The 24,768-nt window shown below is 31.4% G+C and overlaps 1 protein-coding gene across 3 annotated transcripts in view; it reads right to left on the bottom strand.

Annotated features, from left to right (window-relative positions):
• Window positions 1-8,261: 8,261 nt before the first annotated feature.
• The window catches only part of LOC117181681, a 319,825-nt gene continuing 303,318 nt past the window's right edge, over window positions 8,262-24,768 (bottom strand). For all 3 annotated transcript variants that reach the window (XM_033374594.1, XM_033374596.1, XM_033374595.1), the window contains 2 exons: window positions 11,772-13,107; window positions 8,262-11,609 (listed from right to left, as the gene is read on the bottom strand). In XM_033374594.1, coding sequence (XP_033230485.1) covers window positions 9,529-11,609; window positions 11,772-13,107 — 3,417 coding nt within the window. In that variant the 3' untranslated portion in view covers window positions 8,262-9,528. The remainder of the gene's footprint in view (window positions 11,610-11,771; window positions 13,108-24,768) is intronic.

The following is a 24,768-nucleotide window of genomic DNA, read 5'->3' as shown; positions in this document are numbered from 1 at the left end:
TACAATGCACAGCCGTGCAAAAGTTTTAGGCAGCCTCTCTTTTTTTATGACTGACTAAATTCCCTTTATGAACAATGTATTCTCGTCTTCTCTGACTTATTATTATTATTATTGGTCTAGTGGAATATTTATTATCATTGGTTAATTAATTTTTAATTACTTAAACAAATGGGAATTTGTTTAAACAAAATTTCTTTTTCTTGAAAATTCGTTTTCCCCCATACAAATTATTACTATTAGTCTAGAGGAATATTTATTAACGTTTCTTTATTATTGTTTATTATTTCACCAAATAAAATTCGTTTAAAGAATTTTTTTCGGTAATTCTTTTTTTCGTTAAAAATTATGACTATTGGTTTGGTGAAATATTTATTAACATTGGTTAATTAATTTTCAATTGTTTAAACAAATGGAATTTGTTTAAATCTTTTTTATATTAATGAATGATATTTCTTTAGTGGAATATTTATAAACATTGTTTGATTAACTTCATATAAAAAGAAGTTTTGTTAATAAAAATTATTACTTAAATATAACTGATACTGATACTAGACCAATAGTGATAATTTGTAGGGAAAAAACGAATTTTCAAACAAAATTTATTCAAACAAATTACATTTGCTTAAACAATTACAAATTAATAAACAAATGTTATTAAATATAGAAACAATAGAAACAATAGCATAAGTTTTTGAATTAATTATATATGCATTTGACCGAGCGCGAGAGCACCGTTTGATGCTTTAAACCAATATTTTATTGATTCAGAAGTATTTTTTTCTCAGTGTATAATATTTATAATATTTCCCTCTGGGAGTAATAAATTCACATTTAAATGAGATGAAATGAAATTATTACATGTAATCATTCATATAATGAATTTTAAATTATCAAATCTATTAAAAAGCCAGGGTCAAAACATAAACTAAAATCTGCCATAACTTATTCTAATTTTAATATTTTGATTGTAAGTTACATATCGTTGGAATCGCAAAGAAACATAGAGCACGAATATAATATTTTTTATTTTCTGATGACAAAGCTATAACATTTTTATTTTTGGCATTTTATGTCTCATTAGGACAAAGGTGCGCCCCGCCCCCCGCTGGCAAGGCTCGACACAGCGAGACAAGCCGAATAGGTTGACCGCGATCTTATGAATACTGCCCCAAATTTTATGAACATTTGAATGTACGTGATCCTTGTAAGGATACGCAGCTTAACTACAATGACTGCTTGTGTCACGATTGTTTTTGTTTTATGGTGAGAAAAACCAGCTTTCTGTTTTATGGTGGGGAAAACCAGCTATTCCGTTTTCTTGCAAATGAAAATTTTTTATTGCAACAGATCACGACAACACGGATTAGCATGTTTGTTTTAAAAGGTATAGGCCCCGTGAACCTTTGCTACCTCCTGTCGTATACACTGAATTTCATTTATTTCTGGGAAGGAAAAAAAGGTATTTCTCTTTTTCCGAAAAAGACCACCTTTTATTGCAACTAGATGTTGAGTGAAACCGATTTTCAACTTTGCATGTCCACTTCCCTTTCGATACAAGACAGCAGTCCAAAAAAAGTTTCATCCCTCGAGTGCATGTGTAATCCCCTCCCCCACTCAACCACTAATTATTATTAAATTCTTAAAAAATATACAATTTTGAAAAGTCCAAAATTGTTTAAAGATTGTTGCTGCATTTTGTCCTGAAAGTACGACAAATAAGTTTCATCCCTGTAGTACATGTGTAATCCCCGCCCCCAATCAACCCCTAGTTATTATTAAATTCATTAAAAATACATAAATTTGAAAAGTAAAAATTATTTCCAATTATTATTGCTGCATTTAATGTTAAGAATACGACTAAAGTTTCATCCCTCTAATGCATGTGTAACCTCTGCCCCCAAATCAACCCCTAATTATTATTTTATTCTTGAAAAATACACAATTTTGAAAAGTCAAAACTTCTTCAATGATTTTTGCTGCATATTGTCCTCAAAGTACGACAAACAAGTTTCATCCCCCTATTGCATGTGTAACCCCTGCCCCAATAAACCCCTAATTATTATTAAATTCTTTAAAAATACATAGTTTTGAAAAGTCCAAAATTGTTCAGTAATTATGGCTGCCCGTTTGTCCCGCCATGGAAATTCAAATACAAGAATGTGTGGCACAGTATGGGGTGATTAAAAAAAATCCAGATTCAAAATTACATTGTAAATGCGATTATGCACTGACTTCAGATTTTTGTTTCAGAAATTTTAAAATTCTCAAACTAAATTGTTCAGAAAATGGTTTAGGTGAGTATTTTTTTTTTATTTCAATGCAAGCAGCGATGAAAGTGTTGATTTTTGGAACTTTGTTTTTTATCTCCTAGAGTCTTATCTCCTGAACATTATGCCTCTGCAGAGGGGTATAAGAAAGACAAAAAATTGTATATCCAATTGTTATAAACAAATTGTATTAATAAACAATCGAAATTGGGGGATATTTTTCTCAAAATATATTTCTCTTCTGCAATTGCTTGCCTCCATCGTCAGGAATGTCAGGATGTTTGGTGAATGCAAATTAAAGACAGAATGTGAATAATTACCCCTATAAACAAATGTGGATCGTCAACCTTTATACACAGAAAGAAATAATTTTTTATTCTATTCTTGTTGTAATTATATTACCAATGATGTTTTCTGAAAAAATTTAAACATCTATTATTAGTCGCGCATTGTATAAACATATCATTGAACAAATACACATTTTAGGGGATTATATAAGCAAAAATAAATTGATTTCTTTTACCTTTCTAAAAGTATATTGCGAATGATGTATTCGGAAAAATTTCGCTATTACTTTATTGTATAAGATATGAGGTAAGTATATGCACATTATAGGCGCTTATAAACGAAAAGAAGTCGATTTACTTCTGACCTTGCTCAGTTTATATGTATTTCTAATGATGTCTTTATACACGAAAAAAATCGTATTTTCTTGTATTAGTTATGAAGTTATATTGATAATGATTGTTTTACGAAAAATGTTGACATTTTTGGCTATTTCGTCATTGCGTAAACAAATTATATAAACAAAATGAGTATTTTTGTAACGTTGCGTAAAAAAAAGCAATTCTCATGTTATTTTTGTTGAGATAATAAAACAATAGAGGTTTTCTTGTATTTTTTAAGCACCTTGTTTTTCATTAATTATTGACGAGGTAATTTAAAACAAACATAAAATAAATGATTCTTAAAAATACTAATATACCGTTATTACATTTACTCACAGCAATATATTGCCATTTATATTTTTCGGAAGTCATCTATTAAATCAATAACAAATAATGGCAGCGTATATAAAATTTCTTAATTTGCAAACAGACCGAAATTATTGGACAAGAGTTCGCGTAAAAAAACAACACAAAAAGCAACATTTTTGTCTAGAGAATCATGTATAATAATTTTTCTACAAAATAAACAAATATTTATCAACGGTAACACTTTGTCAGAAAACATAATTATTGATATAATTACAAGGAGGCTAGAAGGAAGAACGTTTTGTTCCTGCCCTTACATGTCTGCGATGTAAATTTGTTAATATATATTTTTTAAACACTTTTTTTACAGAATTAATCATTAACAATAAGCCTTTAATTTTAATGGCCATATATCATCCTAACGATGAATGCAAGCTGTTTCACTGTTTGCATGAATATACAAATTAAATAAGCATAATAATAAAACATCGTTTGCACCATTTTATGGAAAATTTAGTCCTCAATGTTGCTAAAAAAAATTTACAATCGGTAAATAATTGCGTTGTAAATGTCATTTTAAAGCTGTTTTTTTCTAATTCACGCGGTTCCAATTTTAAAAGCTGCACCGTCGAAAGTGACGGTGCAACTTTCTTTGCTCTGTCGCAGAGTAGAGCATAACAGAGCGTATACTCAAATACGTTTTTTGCCACTCAGGTAAGGAGCAGGTAAGAATATGGCTAAACCTAATACCTGAAATGAACCACGCGAGAGCAGTGTCGCAAAACGAATACTCGACTCGGATGAAGGGCGAAACCAGAAAATTGGTATGAGTAGACGATTGTGATTTTTTTAAAAGGAAATTATCAAACAGCTTATAGCGAAGCGAATTATTCCACTTTATTTATATACTTCCTAATTATAGAATGAACATTGAAAAATTCAGTTGAAACAACCAAACAGTTAATAATTCGATTTTGTTGGTTAAATTCAATTTTATTTTTTTTTAATCAAAAATTTCTTTGGCTTAAATATCAAGTATTATTTTTGTTCTTGAAAATTCATCTTTGTACGTTAAAAATTGGACTTCTTGCTTGAAAGTTAAACAACTTTATTAAAAATTCATATTTTGGCTGAGAATTCGTGAACCATTTGGTTGAAAATGGAACTCTGGTTGGGAATAATTTGTTTTTATACTCATATTTAGGAATGGAAAATTCAACTGTTTTGCAGAAGAATCGTCATTTTGCTTGAAAACATTAACGATGTGGTCGGAAATTAAATTCGTCTTCTTAAAAATAAGTATTTCCGTGTTAAAAATTGTAGAATGTTTTGTGAAAAATTCGCTGTTTTATATGGAAAATTTTTGCGATTCAACATGCCTTTCAATAAAAATGTAACTGCTGAATTGTTTGTTTAATATATAATACCTTAAAGGCCACAAATGCAACTATTTAGTTGAAAAATCCTCTTTATAGATTGAAAATTAATGTCCTAAGTTGAAAATTTAACTATTTGATCAAAAAATAATGCATTTTTCATTATTTTTTTCCATTTCTCGTCTGTTTTGAGAAAAATAAGTTTATTGATTAAAAATGCAAATGTTTTGTGGAAAATTAATCGGCTCTGGTTGAGGAATCACTTATTTTGTTGAATATGGGTATTTTTTGGTTAAATTCAATAGCGTTTTATTAAAAATTAAAATGTTTTTTGGTTCAAATATAAACTGTTGTATTTTTTGTTGAAAATTCATTTCGCTAAATTGCTTTCTTGGAAATTTATCTCTGGTTGAAAAGTAAACTACTTTGCCTAAACTTCTCCTCTTTGCAGTATAAAACAACTTTTCTTATCGCAAATGCATCTATTTGGCTAAAAATAAACTTTTTTGTTGAAATTTAATAGTCTCAGGTTGAAAATTCTACCGTTGTGTAAATTGATTACTTTGTTTTGTAAAAATTCACTTTTGCTATTGGAAAATTGTTAAGTTTTTATGAAAAATTGAAGTTTTCTATTATTAGTTAATAAGTGATCTCTTTGAAATTCAAAAATGAAATATTTTTGTAAATTTCGCATTTTTTTGGTAAAAATTAATTATCTTAATGGAAAATTAAACTACTTAATTCAAAATATATATTTTTACAAAAAATTTGCCTATTTTAGTAGTGCATGAAGCTTTTTGGTAAAAATGAAACTTTTTGGTTGACAATTAATCTCTTTCGTTTGCGGATACAACTGCTTTGTTAAAAATTGGTATGTTTTATTTCAAATCAATAGCGATTTATTCAAAATAGAAATATTTTTTGGTTGAAATATCAATTGTTATTGGCATTGAAAATTTAACTTATATTTCATAAACAATTCGTCTTTTGTCTAGAAAATTCAAGAATTGTTTAAAAAAATTAACGTCTTTGTAGAAAGCTCATCTTGTATAGTATGATAAAATTATATCGTATATAGTTATATAGTATAATAAAATTGTATCGTATAATATATAGTATACTACATTCTGGATAGCATTTAATACCCCAAACCGTCGGATTCAGGTACGTGTTTCGACTAGAGTAGCATTTCTACCTAGAGCAGTGGTCGGCACGCTCTTGCCCTGGGCAGGGTAGCCTGCCCTGGCTGCCCTGTGACCTACTCTCAGGGCAGTACCTGCGTGCTTGGCCAGATCATCCCTTTCCTCAGGGGTCCTTTGTTATAAAATGGGAAAAAATGTGAGATTAAAAAATTCGTAATTTTGCGATGAGTGACTTAAAAGTAATATATTTGACATCTACGTATTGTTCCGATTCCAAAGACATGTAATTTGTCTATAAAGGTTGAAAATTTGAGAAGTATTTAGTATTAAATTGACTGTCAATCTGATGTTTCTTGATTATAAACTCCTCCAAATTTTTAACTTTTCTAGACAACTAATATATCATTGGAATCGGAAAAATTCGTAGATGCTGATAATGCTATTTTCAAATCGCTAATTAAAAAATTAAAAGTTTTAAAATTTCCTTACTTTGACATGCCTGTGGACAAAAGACCCTTGCTGGAGTAAGCTCACTCACATTAATGTACATGAATAGACCGAAAAGTAGTAGAAAAAATTAAGTCGGCTGGAGCCTGACCATACCTGAAAATGAAGCAAAAACTTTGCCGACCACTGACCTAGAGTATACCCTGGAGCCGAGCAGGTAACACGAATTCGATTATTACGCTGCCCTGGTGTAGAGTTGTCAACACGAATATCTCAAACGCACCGCGCCGGTACAATGTTGTCAAATCGAACACTCGAATCTGCTTCGGTGCATGCCGGAGTGCTCTTGGAGTGCACCAGGGCCATCTAAGCGCACATACTCAATGAATTTTCTCGAGAATTTCTCACTTAATATTCTATTTTTTGGGAACACACTGTAAAGTGGGCAAAGAAATTAAAACAACCATACAGACAAAATAAATCCAAATAATCGTTTGAATTTTTAGTTGTGATCATCTTTTGAAGAAGAATAATCACCGTGAAATAATTACTATAAATTAAATACAAAGTTATAATTTATTTGTATGTACATTGCTAAATTAATTAAATGTGTTCCAATAAATACTAATCCTTCAAGCGATAAGGAAGGTACATGTGTATATTAACAGAAAATGAAAAATATTAGGTCTTCTAGGAAAACAAAAAACAAACAAATAATTCGTAGAATGTATTAAATTATGTTCATGATATTCCTGTGTGCGTTAAAATAATCTAAAGAGACTGCGTATTTAATTCTCCTGGCTTAAGACAGTTTCTGGTAAAAACTAGCAGTTTTTTTCTCGTACACTGACAAAAAATTACTCTTGAATCAACAGTGCCCGTGCTTCTGAATTCCGTATTATTAATATAGTATTTTATGTCGATAAAAAAATAAATGCACACCTATTTCAAGAAAATGTTGTATGCATCTACCAGCCCTATGCATCGCTCGTACGTGTGTATGTGGTAGTTGTTATTTTAGCATCCGGAGTGGTATCGTAGTTCAAATAAATCCAATAGATGGGGCTCCGATCAGGTAGGCCTGTCTTTGCATTGTTATGTATACTAAAAATACTAAAATTCATTAAAAACTTGATACTTTCTATAAATATAATAAGGAAGAACAATGTTTTCAGTATCAATAAGAGCATCTGTAATTAGTAACCCAAAGAATTCATGAAAAAATGTAACTTAATGTTAGGGTAATTGAATAGAAAGATGAGTATTTGAAAAACAGTTTGAATTGTATTCATATTTTACTATTGTTTATTTTACTCAATATTTTAGTAATTTTTGTTAATTTAGAAAAGTAATTTTTACTTTATCTACGGTTACAGGGAGTATGAGTGAAAATAATTATCGTTCTTATTTTAGGACAGGGAGTTTCGGTAAAGTAATACAATTTTCATTGGGAGAAGGAATTTTTTACATGGAACGGGAATTTTTCTAAAGAATTTACAGTGGGATTTAGAAGAAAGGAGTTTAAAAAATCTTTGTTCCAAGTGAAAATTCGTCATAATTTAAAAGTTCCTCTTTTCGAAATTGAAAGCGGTTGAAGCGGTTGAAAGCTGAACTCTTTTGTTGAAAATTAATTTCATTGTTGGAGGATTCATCATATTAAATGAAAATTCGTATCGTTTTAAAAATTTAACTAGTTGCTTTAAAATCACTTTTTAACTAAAAAATTAACTATTTCAGTAGAAAATAGAACTATTTCGGGTGGAAAATTGACTTTTTTAGTTCAAAGTTTAACAATTTAGATGTAAATTTGTCTTTTTGCATTGAAAATTCATTTATTTCGTTGATAATTCACGCATGTTCTTAAAAAATCGACTTTTTTTGTAAAAAATCAGTTTTTTTCTTTGTAAGTTAATCTCCTTATTTAAAAATTCTTCTTTTTGGTTAAAAATTCAAGTATTCCAGTTAAATATATATCATTTTAGATTAAAGTTAATCGTTTGGGTTAGAAATAATTTTACTTGTTTGAAAAACAAACTCGTCCGTTGAAAATTATTATTATTTTAATTTATGATTCATCTTTTTGATTAAAAGTTAATTTCTTGGATTGAAAAATGAGCTATTTGCTGTTATTGTAAGACGTAAAGCCCGGAGCTACACATTTTGATCCTATGATTTCGCCCTAATGATTTAAAAAATCTTTCAACACAATAAATAATTTACTCGGCTACAAGTTCTTATCATTTAAATTGTCAATTTTACCAATTTTTTTCATAAGAATCACCTTTAATAGAATATTTACCGTTTTTTGCACTCTCCTTTTTTTTAATCCGGAAGAAGCAACTTATAAATTGTAACGAATTTTCACTTGCAACAGGGATTTTTTAATTCTTTATTTCTAAATCCCAGTTTCCATTTTATTTAAATTTCCGTTCCATATCGAAAATTCCTTGTCCGAATGGAAATTTTATTTCTTTATTATCTCCCTTTTATAAAATAAAAACGATAATTATTTTCATTTTTATTTTGAATTTGAATCAATATTTTCCTTCTTTGAATCTGAAATTTCTGGTAATAAGGTTGTGGTAGTGCACTATACAGTTAAACTTTTTTACTGTTGCAACGATGAATTTACTATTAGGTCTATGACATCTTCAGTTGAGGCTAATCATTTTTTAAATAATTTAATAATATTTTTTTTTTGAATCAAGAAAATAAGAAACAATAGCATATGCCTTTGAATTGATTATATACACATTCGACCGAACGCGAAACCACCATTTGATGCTTCAAACCAATATTTCATTGATTCAGAAGTACTTTTTTCTCAGTGTAGGGATCAATTCGTATAAACACACTAAAATTATATCCCATTAAATAATAATAGAATACTAGTACATAAATCAATAATAGCCGAGAACTTAACTTAAATTAACATAGATATTCGAGGTTCATTTCTTCTTTACTAAATTAAATCATCTCGAATACCTGGCTGAACATCCCTTAGAATTTAGAAACTTTCAGATTCTAAGGCAGGATAGCATGAGAAGAAATATTTCGTTTATGAAAATTTCTCTAAATTATGTAAGTTAAAAACCTGTTATGGTTCACAGTAGTGATAATAAAAACGATGGTTGGTGACATCGATGATTTTAAATATTCAATATAATTTCTGCACTTCAACTTGGCAAAAAAAATTTTTTAAATTCTCACATTTTTAGGGTTTAAAACTGAGATATGCTTTCTTCAGGCTCTCTAAAATTATTAATTTGTATAGTTCTATCTATCGGACTTTCTCAGTTAAATTGTGGAAAAATGCTTCTATCTATCTGACTTTGTCAGCTAAATTGTGGAAAAATGCTTCAATGGGTAACGTAGTTTCTCCGGTAGTGATTTTAAGATGAGTTGAAATTATCCTATTCTCTGTCGGTGGTGACACTGCTTTGAATAAACCAGGTTTATCATATAAAGCGGAAGCAGAGCTAGTTAAGTCGGCAACACTTTGAGATGCTTTTTCGAAGAGTTCTTCATCCGCTTGCTTAGTGGCTGTCGTCAGTAAATCATTTATTGGCGTAATTTCATATTTGACTTTCAAAGAGTCTGGTTCGGGTTTCTCTTTTATTGAAACATTTTCCTGAATCTCGGAAATTTCCTTCTGTTCTTGGTTTCTTTCATTATTGGAAAGCGTGACTTTTATTTCTTCTGAAATTTCATGTTGGGATGTTGGATGAGAGTAAAAATTTGTTTCTTCAATGGCCATTTCTATGTTGTCTTTAGTTTCAGATGGTTCTTTGGAACTTCTTAATTTGCTTCTCATTACGGGAGAACGATGTCGAATTGAAGAAAATATATTTTCGAGACGAATAGTTGGAGAGCCGTCACCTTCTTGTTTGATAGAGGTGGATGTTGTGCTCGTGGCCCGGCTTCGATAAGGATAACTATTATTTTGTCTTTGCTTAGGTGAGAATTTATTGCCTTTGTTTCTCGTGTTAGTGGTAAATGTAAGATTTGCTTGATCTTCAGTGGCTGGAGTAGTCGAACTTGTTCTGTACGAAACTCGCGACATGTATTTATATTTTCCTGTGGATTCTCGGACTGCCGGTTCAGACTGCTGCTTTTTCTTCTGATCTACTGTGGGTCTTTGTTTAACTGGCGTTTCTACACTATCCTCGGTAGAAGAACTATGAGATATTCTGTTTTTGTAATCTAGTCTGCTTTTGTATTCTTTTACACTAAATCGTGGCCTTGAGGTGTTTCCAAATCTAGAAGGTCGGAATCTATAAGTTGGCTTTGTGGTAGAAACGGTGGAAGCTGCAGTTGTAGAACTTTGAAGTTCTTTTGTTGTGGTAAATGGAGTTGTTGATGTGACGGGAGTAGTGGTCACAATGTAGTCTGTTTTCTGAAATTCATTGTAATTATTTATCCTTGATGGCCTTGTAAGTTCGGTGACGTAATCATAGTTATTTATCCTCACGGGTTTCACGGGTTCAGTCACGTATTCAGAATTATTTATCCAAGATGGGTTTACGGGTTCAGTAATGTGTTCTATCTCTAAGTTCTCCAATACTGATTCCGTGTTTTCAGTTGACGCTTTTTGATCAAAGTTCGGGTATTCGGTTACATAAACTACTAGTCCTTCTTTCGGAGTCTTATATTTGGTAGGGTTTACTGTTTCAGTTTGAACATCTAGTTCATTCTTATTAACCCTAACACTGACTTCAGGACGTCGCCTACTGCTTGTTTTGCGTTCAACAACTGGTTCCTCATACTTGGTTTGTTGTGCCTTTGCTTGATTTCTGCGGATGAATTCTCCACTAGAATTTTCCCGCTCGGAGAAATTTTGCTTTGTTTTCGATGGTATGTTATGAGGTTCCTGTGTTGCTACGGTTGGACGTCTCCTTCTTTTTCCAGATGGTCTATGATTTATGATTCTTTCAGTAGAAGGAGCTATTATTATTTCTGGTAAAATGATCGGATAAACAGGTACATCTGTCACACCTTCTGTAATTTCAGAACTGTGAATTGATGTATCTGTAGTCACAGATTCAGGATAGAAAGAAATAATCTGAAGCTCTCCGTTAACAGAATATTTCTGCGATTGCGGCTGATCCTCTGGTATTCTGGTACTGCTCAAATTTTCTGCTGGGTACTGAACATTTTGCTCCCAATATTCTTGCGGTGATTCGTCCTTCTTTTTCTGAGAAGACTGAGTAGTCTGATAATAAATAATAGGTTGATGGGTTGTTGTGGAATGACGAGAGGTAGTAGGTTGTTTAGGAACATTAACCTCGAGGTGCTCAACAGCTTTTCCTTCATTTACTGGGAAGCGATTACCAGAAATAGCTGTTTGTGGTGATCGGATTTTTTCCACTTGATATTCTTCTCGGACTGGCGGTTTTTTACTTCCTGCAAATGCAAACAATTATTATTAAGTGTATTAGAAACAAGGAAAGTAATTTTATTAAACAATACTTATGTGTAATGAGTTACTCTAAAACATATATATTTTTGTGAAGTTAATTGCAGAAAACAATGTTTTTAGATATGTAAAAAATCCAAAAAGCTTACCTGCATTTCTTGTTTTTTCTGCTTCAGGCTTTAGCATCTCCTCTTTATTAAAGTATTTCTGTTCTAACGGTTGTCTGTTGTGCTCTTCGTACTGTTGAGTTTGGAGTTCCTGCTCTCTTGTTTGTTCATGATCACGGAATCTTTGTCTATTCTTTAGAATAGCCAAGCGTGCGAGTTGTTCTTTATAATGTTTCAAGGAAATACTTTCGGGAGTTTCATACTCTTTTTCTGTTGTCTGTTCAATCGGTTTAATTGTTTTTCTAAAATATTGTTGCGTTTCCGGTGGCATATATATAAATGCTGACTCGTGCTCAGGCACGTAAAAATTTTCAGTATTGTTGACGAATTCTTGCTTGTACTTTTGGTGTCGATTCTTGTGGTTTAATTTATTATTAGTTGGATCATTCTTTAATTTTTTGTCTACATTCTCGGAATGGCTTTCATTATTCACGTTAATAGGAAGTGGCTGAAGATAATTGATTTTCGTAGGTGGTAAAGTTGAGGTATATACTTCTGGAGGCATCAGATAGTTTTGATAAGGTTTGAATTTCATTTCGAAAGGTGGCGTTACGTAGTCAACCTCATGACTCTCGTGGATTAAATACGCCGGATTGCGTTCATAAGTGACTTTGTACGGAGATGGATGATTGACATGATTGAAGTAGTTATTCGGTTTAGCGTTAGATGGCTGGAAATTGGGAGAATGAGAATTTTGATTGTAATATTGTTGATTGCTTTTGTTCTTTCCGAAATCCTTAGAATAGTTGAAACCTGGAGGTACAAGGTATTGGCTGTTAGAATTTTTGTACTCAAAAGCTAAAGGAGGACGATCTGGAGGCTGTAGAGTTTGTTGAACATTATATGTATATAGCAACGGTCTACTGGCCATTAAAGAACTCGCCGTTGAAGCATATCTAGGCCCATTGTAATAATATGATGGGTCTCTGATGTCAGGGTTTGGAGTTTTGCTAATGTACTGTGTATCTGTAGAATGAAATAGATCTCTGTTAGGAGAAAGTAGGAAAGAATATTTTCGGCTTTCTGAAGGCAGCAATTTTATATTAAGTGTTGGATCTTCGCGCGTCTTGGCAGTTGCACGACTAAAAACGCTGAAACTCCCTAAAATTGTTGGCGGTGCAAAATCTGAAGGTCTGTTTGCATTTTGAAGTTTTAATGTATGCGATGACCCCAAGTGTTCTTGCAGTTTACCAATGACTGGATGGAGAGGAGCTGCAAATCGCTGTCCTTTGCTGGTGGGTGAAACTTTTATATTAATTTCATCGTATCCGGTCACAGGTCGCCAACCATTTCCAGAAATGGATGCATGTTTCTGAGGCTGTGAAATAAATTAGCATGATTAGAAATGAGCTAAGTCAGGTTGCCGTGACGGAAACGCTTAAGAAAGTTACCATAAATGGCAGATAAATGAACGCACGGATAGAATTGGAAGTATCGAAAGGTATTCTCGGCTTGGTGTCAGATTTATTCCGGTTTAAAAGTTTGTGCAGATAAGCATCGTATTTATTTCGATTGCACAGGTAAATTTTAAAAAAGACCACTGAATAAAATGGTATAGCTGTCCCAGTTAAACGTTTAGTTAGATTTCGTCTTCTAAGAAAGTATAGCTGTGTTACCTATATTTCTATATTTGCTACCTAAATATCTAGTTGTTTTAGCTAAACTTTACCATCTAAAAATCATCTAGATAAATTAGCTATATATAATTTTAAAAGGAAATTTCTTTCTAAAAAACACTTGAAGGGGGTGAAACTGGAAGAAAAGTTCCCTCGTGATGAACGATGAAGAACGTGATTACTCAAAAAAGAAGAAAAATTGAAGAGGGTCAATCACCCCCTCATATATTTAAAGTTGTGCTAAAAATGTTTTAATTCGCCGAAAAAAAATATATATATTTTGCCCTTGAGACAAAAATAAAGTTGACGTGTTCCGTCAAACAAAATTTTAAAACAAATTAATGGGGGTAGCCATTCCTAAAACTTTTTATTTTGTGTCTATGATTATACACACTTTCCATATACAAAGACAATTATGAAGACAGTTTTATAATGAAGAAAGTAAAAGAGAGTCTATCCACCATGAATAAAAAAGTACGCGGGGTTAAACCACCCCTGCATATTTTTAAATGTGCTGAAAATTGCTAAATTCATAAGAGAAAATTAAAAATATATATATATAATTAAAAATTTGTCATAAGGACAACCGCAGGATTTCGCCGGGAGCGGGTGCTAATCTGAAAAATTGCACCCGCTTCCAGCGAAATCGCGGTAAAATTTCAGCCACAACCACGTCTCTTGCACTTGAGACAAAAATAAAGTTGTTTTCTGGCAGCAAACATTTTTTTAAATTGTTGGGGGTAGCTACACCTAAAACCTTTTTATTTTGTGTCTACGATAATATATACTTTCCATTCCAAATTAATGGGGGTACCTACACCTAAATACTTTTTTGTTTGGTTTTTATGATAACATGTTCTTTCCATACACAAAGACAATTCAAAAAAAGTATTAATCCACTGGAAGTAAAATGAACTCCATCCAACATGAAGACAAAAATTACGTGGGGGTAAACTACCCCCTAATTATGCATAGAATTGCAAAATGTGTCTAAATAAGGTATTTATATATTTTTAATCAAGAGAGAGCATCGAAGACGGTAACTACCCCTAAATGGTTCCACATTATTAAACTTTATAATTTAAATCTGGTGCGCATTATTTTTAAAGTTTCATTAATTTTAATGTATGCGATCTGTAGTAAATGAATTACCTCTTTTCGAATGATAAAATTTAGCACAGAATGTGCAATAATAGAATAGCTGACAACGAATATTGAATCTTTCCGTAGTCTGAAGTTGCGCACGGAGCGTAGCCTCGGCTCCCTCGTTGCGGAGAAACGTCGAATGGGGAGAACTGGTGGGATAGTCGCGCGAACATTTGAATGTCTGTGGCTGTGATAAGTAGACAGCACTGAGTAGAATGAAAAGAAAATAGAGCGACAAATAATAAGTTGTCATCAATGCAAATACAGGGTGGCCGCTGGACCTTGAAATCGTGAAATGGCAGTGCATTTATTTTTTGACCGGAAATTTGACAAATTTTTAGAAAAGAAAACTGTCCAGCTTTGATTTCAACGGTGTTTTAAATAATTAGCTAATTTTGTTATATTTTTCAATTATGATATCATTCGGTTTAGAATGTATAATCCGAAAATCTGTCACTTTAAAAATGTTCTCTTTTAATTTTTAAGCTTACATTTTTATTTAAATAATTTTAAAATGCATTTTTAAAGACTAAAAAAATTAAAAATTAGAAATGTTTGAAATAGACGGTATGGGATTAAAAAAAATTTTTAATGGATCAAATTTAAATATAAATTAATAAATAATTTTTAATTCAACCGTACTTTAAGTATTACAAACTAAATAATAATTGATTTAACAAGATGATTCGGAATCAGTTCATATTTTTAGAATTACCAGATTTAAACTTTAAAAATTATACTGTTTAAATTTAAAAGCCTTATTAGTTAGACTAATGTAAACACCCAATTGAAACTTTATGACCTATTTTTAATTTTAAAATAAATTTAAAATAATATATTCGTAATTAAAAACTTTAATTAACTTTCAAATATTGTTTCAGTTTAAAATATTACATTTTTAAATCATTTAATTTGAAATTTTTTAATTAGGAAAAATAACAGTTATTTAATATTTAGAGATATCTGACTGTTCATTTTGAATCCGTAATTACAAATGAAATACAAAAAACTAAACTTTAAATGTTAAAATTTTAATTGCACTATTTAAAAAAATTTAATTTGTTAATAAAATTGTTGAATTGTTATGTATAAATAACCATTTAACACATACTGACTTTTAAAAATTGAACAATTACATTTTTTTATAAACTAAACTTTTCTTCAATAAAAAGTTAAATTATTTCTATTTCAAATACTTTAAAAGTACTTAAAACACTTTAAATTTGGTTTCAATATCTTAAAAAATCTTAATGTTGTTTTACATTTTTGAAATTTTAAATTATTTTTGAAACTTTTTAAGAACTTCTAAGTTCCTTTTAAAATTATTCGAATTTTTTCTCAATATTTTAAAAAAATATGCCAATTTAAAAAAAAATTGCTTACAATTTTCCACATTCATTTTTAATAGTTTCGTAAATCTTTCAAATCTTTTTAAACATTTTCTTAAATTAATTTTTCAAAATAAAAAATCATTTAAAATTTTCCTATCAATCTTAAGGAAATGTGTTTTATTCTTTTAAAGCCCTTCACAATTCTTAAAAATATTCGAAATTATTTGAAATCATTTCAGATATTTAATTAGGTTTGAATTCTTTCAAAACTTCTAAATATTTCTTGAACTTACTCGAATTTTTTCTAAGGATAGTAAGGTAAAGGCAGGGGTACTCGGACGATATTTTACGTACTGAGGTTCTAGCCTTAGATTTGAACGGAAAATTATGTATTTTTAACAATTTTTCAATTTTACTTTAAAGTTAAACAATTTTAATAATGATTTAAACAAAAAAGATTTTCTCTAGAGTGATTATTTTAAAAATACTGGAACATAAAAATATTATAACCTAGCTACTGTACTCGGACTAACTTTTTGCGCCGGCAGGTGTACTCGGACATTTTTGGCAGGTGTACTCGGATGATTGTAAAATCAGATGCCTTTTGAATAAATAATTATATAAGTTATCTTAATGAACGTTGAATCAGTAATTTGAAAAAGGGAAACATAATTAAACAATTTTATTATAAACTTGAGATACTATTATGTTTAATAAACACATGTATGAAAAAAGGTTTTAGTTATCCATTTTCTCTTGTTTAATTTGTATCTTTGCTAGCAAAACTTCCATTTCATGAGTCGCTATTGATTTATCCAATTCTTCTAATTGATTCGCTAGATTCTGTAAATCTTCTTGCAGTTGTAATTTGGTTTCTTGGGATGATTCAGATTTGATTGATTTTTTTTTCTCTTTTATAGAAATATATACATATATATCTTTCTTTGCAATAACTTTTTCTTTATCTCTTGACAATTTTTTACTGCTTCTTGCTCTTTTTCCTTTAGTTGCTTCTTTCTTTCTCTTTCTTTTTTGTTCTCTTGCATTTGTTGCTCCTTCACTTATTTGGTCCTCTTTAATTTGCAAAGCTTGAAGTAAGTCTTCACGCACAACACAAGGTGGAAATTCGTGTGGATTTTTTTTCATTTTATATCGGAATTCAGGAACTGCAAATGCATTTTTAAATGCAAGAGAATTGCCTAATTTATTTGAACTTGAACCTAAAAAATGAATTAAAATTGATTTCACATGTACATATTTTTTAATTGTAACATAGTGCAATTACTGCAATTACCAGTATCACTTGACTCAATGTTTTTTAGACTAATAATGTTAAAGTTTTTAATACTGTTCTGTGTGATATTAAACTCACCTCTTTGTTCAATGAATGGTCTTATATTTGGAATTGATAATATTTTTATCATCACAACCTTCAAATAAGGAAACACATTGTTCACCAAGCAACAGTTCATCCTCTGTAATAGATGATAAAGAGTTTTGTTTGTCAAGCGACAGTTCAACATCAACATCCATTGAATGATTAACTTCTAAATGATTTAAAAAGGCAATTGATTAATTACAAAAAAACAACATCACGAATTAAAAATAAATGATCATTGCAATGGCGATAACCAACCTTGAGAGCATACTACTAATTTCAAAATTTTTTACAATAGATCTATCAAATTCCGAAGGCAGTACAATTTTTTCTGGTAATATTACATTTTCAATTATCACAGGCCCTTTGTTCTGACAATTACCTTCACCACAAACAGTTGAATTCAATATTATAGTTTCAGTATGTTCATTATTATGCAAAATACTTAAATAACAGTCTTCAATTTGACTCAACTCGAACTTTGAATGCTCAAATCAGTTCTTTATACATGAGCATGGCTGTTTATATTATATAATAATAAAAATACATAATTGAAATAAAGCACAATAACATAAGATTTATACAAAAATAACACAAAAAGTTTTTTCCATAAAAAATTGATTAAATATTAAATAAAAAAAATTTTTATCACATTTTTTCCTTAAAATACGCCATGCTTCAAATAGCTTATATCTTACATGACCACTCCAAAATTCATCTAATTCATTTTTTTTAATTCTTCCAATGTTTCTACAGGAATACATACTTTTTCTAATAATTCTAAGAGCTTAGAATAATTACACAGCCACACAAAAAAAGTGTGCGGATCTGGTAACAAGTCACACGTATTCCTATGGATTTTGGGGCGCTGAATTCAAATTCGGTATCAAAAATCACCGATCACGTCATGGTTGAGCCATAACCTCAAAAAATGACGAAAAATCATGCACTGAGGCAAATAAATTCAAAATAATGCCAGTGATGCAAATTTTCACTTCAAAAACATGTCGACAACTGTGAAGGATCAACCCTTGCATGATATCAACTTATTTAACATAACTTTACCCAACAGAACCTGACCTCGCCTAACCTGAATTAACAGAAATTTATTGAACTACACGTAAAGCTCTGGAAGCATATTTTCCCAGTAGCAAATGCGTGCTACATCGAATGGGCCAACTCGAGCCTATCCTAGAAATAAATCTAACCTAGCCTAACCTAACCTATCCTCACGAAACACAATTAAACTGATTGTGTTGTCGCGTTGTGTTTGCGGTACCATTTCATTCAGCTTCGGCTTAACCTACATAGAGGTTTAACCTATCCTAACCTAACAAAACCTGACCTAACCTAACCGATTACGCTGGTAACCCTGTTCTTGCGTACTTTCATATTTTGACAATAATAGAAGTAAACGTCTGGAGTTTCGTAACCGCTTGTTGCTAGCATTATTCGCCTGTGTCTGTAACCAGGGCACCTCCACGTGGTGACGGTGGGCAACGGATCCACATTGGCTGAGTCCCTGGGTAAACGGCGTTCATGCCGTCATGGCAGACACAGGTAAAAAGTGTATTACGATGCAGGGAAAAACCCCAGTATCGGCGTCTGGTCAGGGTGGGAAAAAGGGCTCTCCGACGTCGTCATCATGCAACCGTAGCTCTTCATCAATGGATCATTTGGTTGGTGTAGAGTCTCATGCTACAAGGAAAAAAAAACCGCGAGCATTTCTCAATCGCATGCCTGCAAGAATAGCTCAGATTCATTCTGTTACATTTGCAGTAAATATGAAGTGAGTAGTTTGCGAAAATCAATCGACGAGGAAGTGAAAAGTCTTTACGAAAAGTGTTTTGACCGTAAATTGCTGCACCAAGAAACAAAATGGGTTCCTCACGTGGAAAAAACCCGTTATTGCGAAGGACTGCTACTTTTCCATGAATTCCGTCAAAGGGTTCAACGCCAAAAATAAAAATAACATTTCGTACATTAATGTGTGCACAGTCACAAGAGCAATTGAAATCAATAAAAATGCACGCCAGACTGATTTAAGCGCTTTAGAAGATGATAGAATGGAAGTTGAAAGTCAACGTCACGGAGACTGAAGTGAAACCAGTGATCGAACAGAAAATAGTTCTGATGATTCCGATGAAAATAACGAAAAAGATGACGAATATGGCGGGCATAAAATTAAATTGAAAGTTCCAATATTAGTGTCGCAACTAGAACTGAATGATTTTATCAGAGATCTTGGATTACCGTACGAAGGCGCTGAATTTCCCGCTTCATTTCTAAAAAGAAGAAATCTTCTAGAGCCAAAGACAAAAGTTTCATTCTATCGCGACAGGGACAAGGAATTCAGAAAGTTTTTCGTTAAAGACGAAGAGACGTTTTTAGTGTACTGCACTGACGTTAACCGACTAATGAACTACTTGAAGAAAAATGTGTACAGAGATGAAGAATGGCGACTTTTCAATGATTCGTCAAAACGGAGCATTAAGGCTGTTTTACTGCATAACACGAATACTTAAGCTCCTATCCCTATAGCTCACTCAACGGTCATCATAGAAAAATATAACAATGTTAAAACGCTTCTTGAAAAAGTTCACTACACGAATCACAAATGGCAAATGTGTGGTGATCTCAAAATCATAAAAATGATAATAGGCCAACAATCGGGTTTCACGAGAGAGCCATGCCTTATACGCCTGTAAATAGCAGAGACCGAGCTAGATATTACAGCAAAAAACATTGGCCTTTAAGAGATTCATTCAAACCTGATTCACATAATATCATCAACCAAAGCCTCATTGATCAGGAAAAAATTTTACTACCACCCCTCCACATAAAGCTTGGGCTCATGAAGCAATTTGTCAAGGCGTTAGACGAAGATGGACAATGCTATAAGTATATATCACTTAAATTCCCTAATGTTTAAGACGCTAAATTGAAAGAAGGAGTCTTTGATGGACCACAGATTCGAATATTGACAAGAGATACTAATTTAGTGAGCCACATGACGAAAATTGAAATGGACGCTTGGGAACGTTTTAAAGCAGTAAACGCAAATTTCCTCGGTGACAAAAAAAGTCCAGACTACGAGAATATTGTTGCGAAAATGATAAAGAACTACAAAAAGTTAGGCTGCTTGATGATTTTAAAACTTCACTTTCTAGATTCCCATCTGGATAAGTTTCCAGAAAATGTTGGTGATTTCAGCGAAGAACAAGGGGAACGTTTTCATCAAGACATAAAAGTGATGGAACAATGATATCAGGGTAGATGGGACGAGGTCATGATGACTGATTTTTGCTAGGTGTTGAAAAGGGAAACGAATGTAGGTCTTAAACGTAAGCGTAACCCTTTGCATTGTTCCTTCGAAGAAAAAAGGACACGTTATAGCAGGCAGAAAATAGACTGAAGTAGGTCTATAAATCAATTTAGTTACGATAAAAAGCAAGATAAAATGTAAACACGAAAGATAGTATAAATTTATCCCTTAAGTTTAAGAAAAGCAGAGAGAAAAAAAATTTGAATAAAACTCTTATTTATCTGCATGTTTAAGTTACAGTTCTACATTTTAATTGATACAAACATTGTAAGGTTAATTGAAGTGGAGTCAATTCTACTTGTAGTTCTAAGTTTCTTCAAATGAGTAATTTGCGTCTAAATTTTTAACCACCTGTAGTACAATGAAATGAATTTTATTGTGTTACAACGGGAACACTTAAGTTAAGTTGTGTTGCGTTAAGCAAAATTTCGTTAGGTTCTGTTAAGTTAGATTCATTTGTAGGTTAAGATCGAGTTAACCTATTAAATATATCACACATTTAAGACTGAGAACCGTACGCTTACATAGCTACACGTGTGGTTGAATTTCATTCGTCTAGGTTAGGTTAGGTCAGGTTTTGTTAGGTTAGGTTAAACCTCTATGTAGGTTAAGTCGAAGCTGAATGAAACGGTACCGCAAACACAACGGGACAACACAATGAGTTTAATTTTGTAACGTGAAGTTATGTTAGGTTAGATTAGGCTAGATTAGATTTATTTCTAGGTTAGGCTCGAGTTGACCCATTCGATGCAGCACACATTTGCTACTGGGAAAATATGCGTCCAGAGCTTTACGTGTAGTTCAATAAATTTCTGTTAAATTAGGTTAGGTGAGGTCAGGTTCTGTTGGGTGCAGTTATGTTAAAGAAGTTCATATCAGGCAAAGGTTGATCCTTCACAGTTGTCGACATGTTTTTGAAGTGAAAATTTGCATCACTGGCATTATTTTGAAATTTATTTGCCTCAGTGCATGATTTTTCGTCATTTTTTGATGTTATGGCTCAACCATGACGTGATGGGTGATTTTTGATACCGAATTTGAATTCAGCGCCCCAAAATACATAGGAATACGTGTGTCTTGTTACCAGATCCGCACACTTTTATTTTTTTGTGTGGCTGTGTTTTTCATGGCAAATTAATGAATTTTTACATTTTTTTAAACAGGTTTCTTAACGTTGCATCTATATCTAGGTCAGCGCCCCAAAATCCATAGGAATTTTTTCTGTGTGGCTGTGTTATTTAATTCTGGTTGAAGACCATTTGGTTTTACTGATTCTGGTAAAAGAGATTTTTTCTTCTTTGCTTCAAGGCATTTTAATTCACACTATCAGCATCAAACAGATACAATCCACAAGCTTTAAATCCATTTTGAATGCTTTCTGAAAAGTTTTGAGATTCTAAAGCTCTTTCCAATACTGTAGGAAAATGATGCTTTTTCAATGCAACCACATTATTTTCTATTGTCCATAATCTATGTACTTCTCTATATCGCTCTTTCAAATTATGAAAAAAAGAGACATCAATTGGTTGCACAATTTGATCAAAGGTAACGTTATATGTGATGTATGGTTATCACCGTATAAAATCACGGGAAATTCATACTTGTTATCAGCAAGCCATTTGTAAAAAACATTTTTATATAGCTGAAAAATGTTGGTCAGTCCATCCAACCTCCCTCTGTGTGTCCTACACCCTAGTCTTCTGGTATAGCTTCCACTAGTTCTTTTTTGGAAGTTTTTTCAAACTGTATAATATCATTGGTGGAGGCATCACACCCGAAGCAGCTGCTATAAAAAGAACTGTCAAACATGCTCTTTCATTGCTTCCTATAATTTTATAAACTGTTTTAGATCCTTTTTTAGCCAGAACCATATTATCCTTTGGTTGTAGCATAAAAGAAGACTCATCTAAATTAAAAATTATTTCAGCTTCTATATTTAATAAATTGTTGGACTCTTAAGTATTTATGAACATGTGCAAACCATTGACGCAGCTCATTTTCATTAACAGATGCTCTAATCAATGTCAAATTTTGAGCTACTCGCACATATATATTTGGATGTCTTTTCATAAAAGCTGTATATCACCATTTACCTGGTCTATTGTCTTTAAATGGGATTTTCCTTCCGGCTTCAGTAAAATATTTCTGTACACAATCAAGAAGTAACGATTATGTTACTGGAAAGCCTCTTGTCTGGCAGAAGATAATCCACTCTACAATTTGCTTTTCTTCTTCGACACTGAGGATTGTTGCTGGTCCTTTTCTACTTATTAAAGGAGACTTGTTTTTAAACTTATCATGCAAAGTGCTTTTAGGAATCCCAAAATGATGTGAAGGTTGATTAAATGAACTTCCTTTTCGGATTGCATCAAGTGCTTGGGCTATGATGTCAGTTGGATGTATTCGTTCCATTCTACGTACTTTTACATTATTTTTTTTTAATCGGCGACTTTACGATTTTTTTTCTTTTTCTTTAATATTGTTAATACTTAATACTCTTTTTGTTGCTTTGAATCACATACAATGTCTTATCACTTTTTCTATTCGACTTTATCACTTTCATACTCAAACGCCCTGGTGACAAATAATTCCCTGTACTTTTCTATGTTTCTGAAAAAAATCTAGTTCCTAAATATCTAAGTATTAATTTATTTTGTAATTCTTATCTTCATAAACTTTATTTTGTTACTTATTATTACCTTTCTTGAATAAGTAACTTGTCACGTCACACATAAACACGTGTCCGAGTACTCCTGTTTTAGGTTAGGAAACGAGGTTGGTAAAGTCGGACGCACCATAGACCTTCGTCCGAGTAAGCCATACCCATTTTAAATGTAAATGGGGTATCCGGACGTTTAATATTTAAATAAATAAACATAATTTTGACAAAATTCAGTTTGAATGTAGTTTAGAAATGGGATTAGAACCATGGAAAATATAATACATAACTTCAACGTTCAATCATTTTTATTTTACACACTAAAAAGCGATCGCTAACAATCGCTCAGAAATCGAGAAATTGCCATCGATTCGTGTTTCGTGAACGCCCGACTGGAGATATATTTTTTTAATCAACGAAAAATAACTTTATAAAATAAATTTTCATGGGTTTTCATACATAATGGTTTACCGCATTTAAGTCAATTCTTAGTTCCAATAATTTTGATATTTTTGACGAAATATTTACTACTGTTTAAGATCCTTCGAGTATAGCTCCAAGTTTTTGCAATATCTGAGTACCCCTGCCTTTACCTTAGATATTAAATGTTTAATTTTTTAAAATAAAGTAATTAAAATTAGAACGTTGAAAGTTTAGTTTTTTGTTTAGTTTTATGCTTTTGATTTGTGATTACGGATTTTAAATGAACAGTCAAATATTTCTAAATATTAAATAATTGTTATTTTTCTTAATTAAAAAATTTCAAATTAAATGGTTTAAAAATTTAATATTTTAAACTGAAACAATATTTGAAAGTTAATTAAAGTCTTTAATCACAAATATATTATTTTACATTTATTTTAAAATTAAAAATAGTTCATAAAGTTTCAACTGGGTGTTTGGCAGCTGTTGTGAAACTAGGCTTTGAGGTATGAGCATGATTGAAATTACCAGGGGTGGCATTCCGATGCCCACTAATCTAGTTTATCGAATCTCTCTTTCTAACGCATGAATGTTTAGAATGTTTGTTATATTTTTCAAGGCATTATTTATTGCCAAAAAAAGGTTAAATGCTCGAGTTATAAATATAAATGTGCGTATTTTGTTGGCGAGAAGTTCAAATCGAGGTTCTGTTACTTTCATGTAAATAATTACGCAAAAAACAGTATGAGAATTGAATAAAAATGTACATATTGACAAAAAAAATTATTATTTAAATTGTATAGTTTGATAGTGCCTAACTAATTGTAGATTCAGTTCTCGTATTTCTAATTCTAATTTAAATAAGTATTTTTTTAATTAATGAAGTGAAACTTATAATCATAAATAATAATAATAATGTTACAATTGTATCATAATATTTAACTTTAATAATAAAGTAATGCTTTAAAAAATATTTCAAACTTCCTAAATTAATGTCCAGTAATATACGAGGGTAGTTCAATAAGTCCTTAGAATGAAGTATAAAAACAATTTTTTTTGGGTAAATTTTTTTTTATTTTTCAACATAATCTCCTTGGAGCT

The sequence above is a fragment of the Belonocnema kinseyi genome, chromosome 10 (genome assembly GCF_010883055.1).
Source record: "Belonocnema kinseyi isolate 2016_QV_RU_SX_M_011 chromosome 10, B_treatae_v1, whole genome shotgun sequence".
Classification (NCBI taxonomy): Eukaryota; Metazoa; Arthropoda; class Insecta; order Hymenoptera; family Cynipidae; genus Belonocnema; species Belonocnema kinseyi.
Note: the sequence above shows the minus strand (reverse complement) of the source record. Positions and strands in the feature narration are given on the sequence as shown.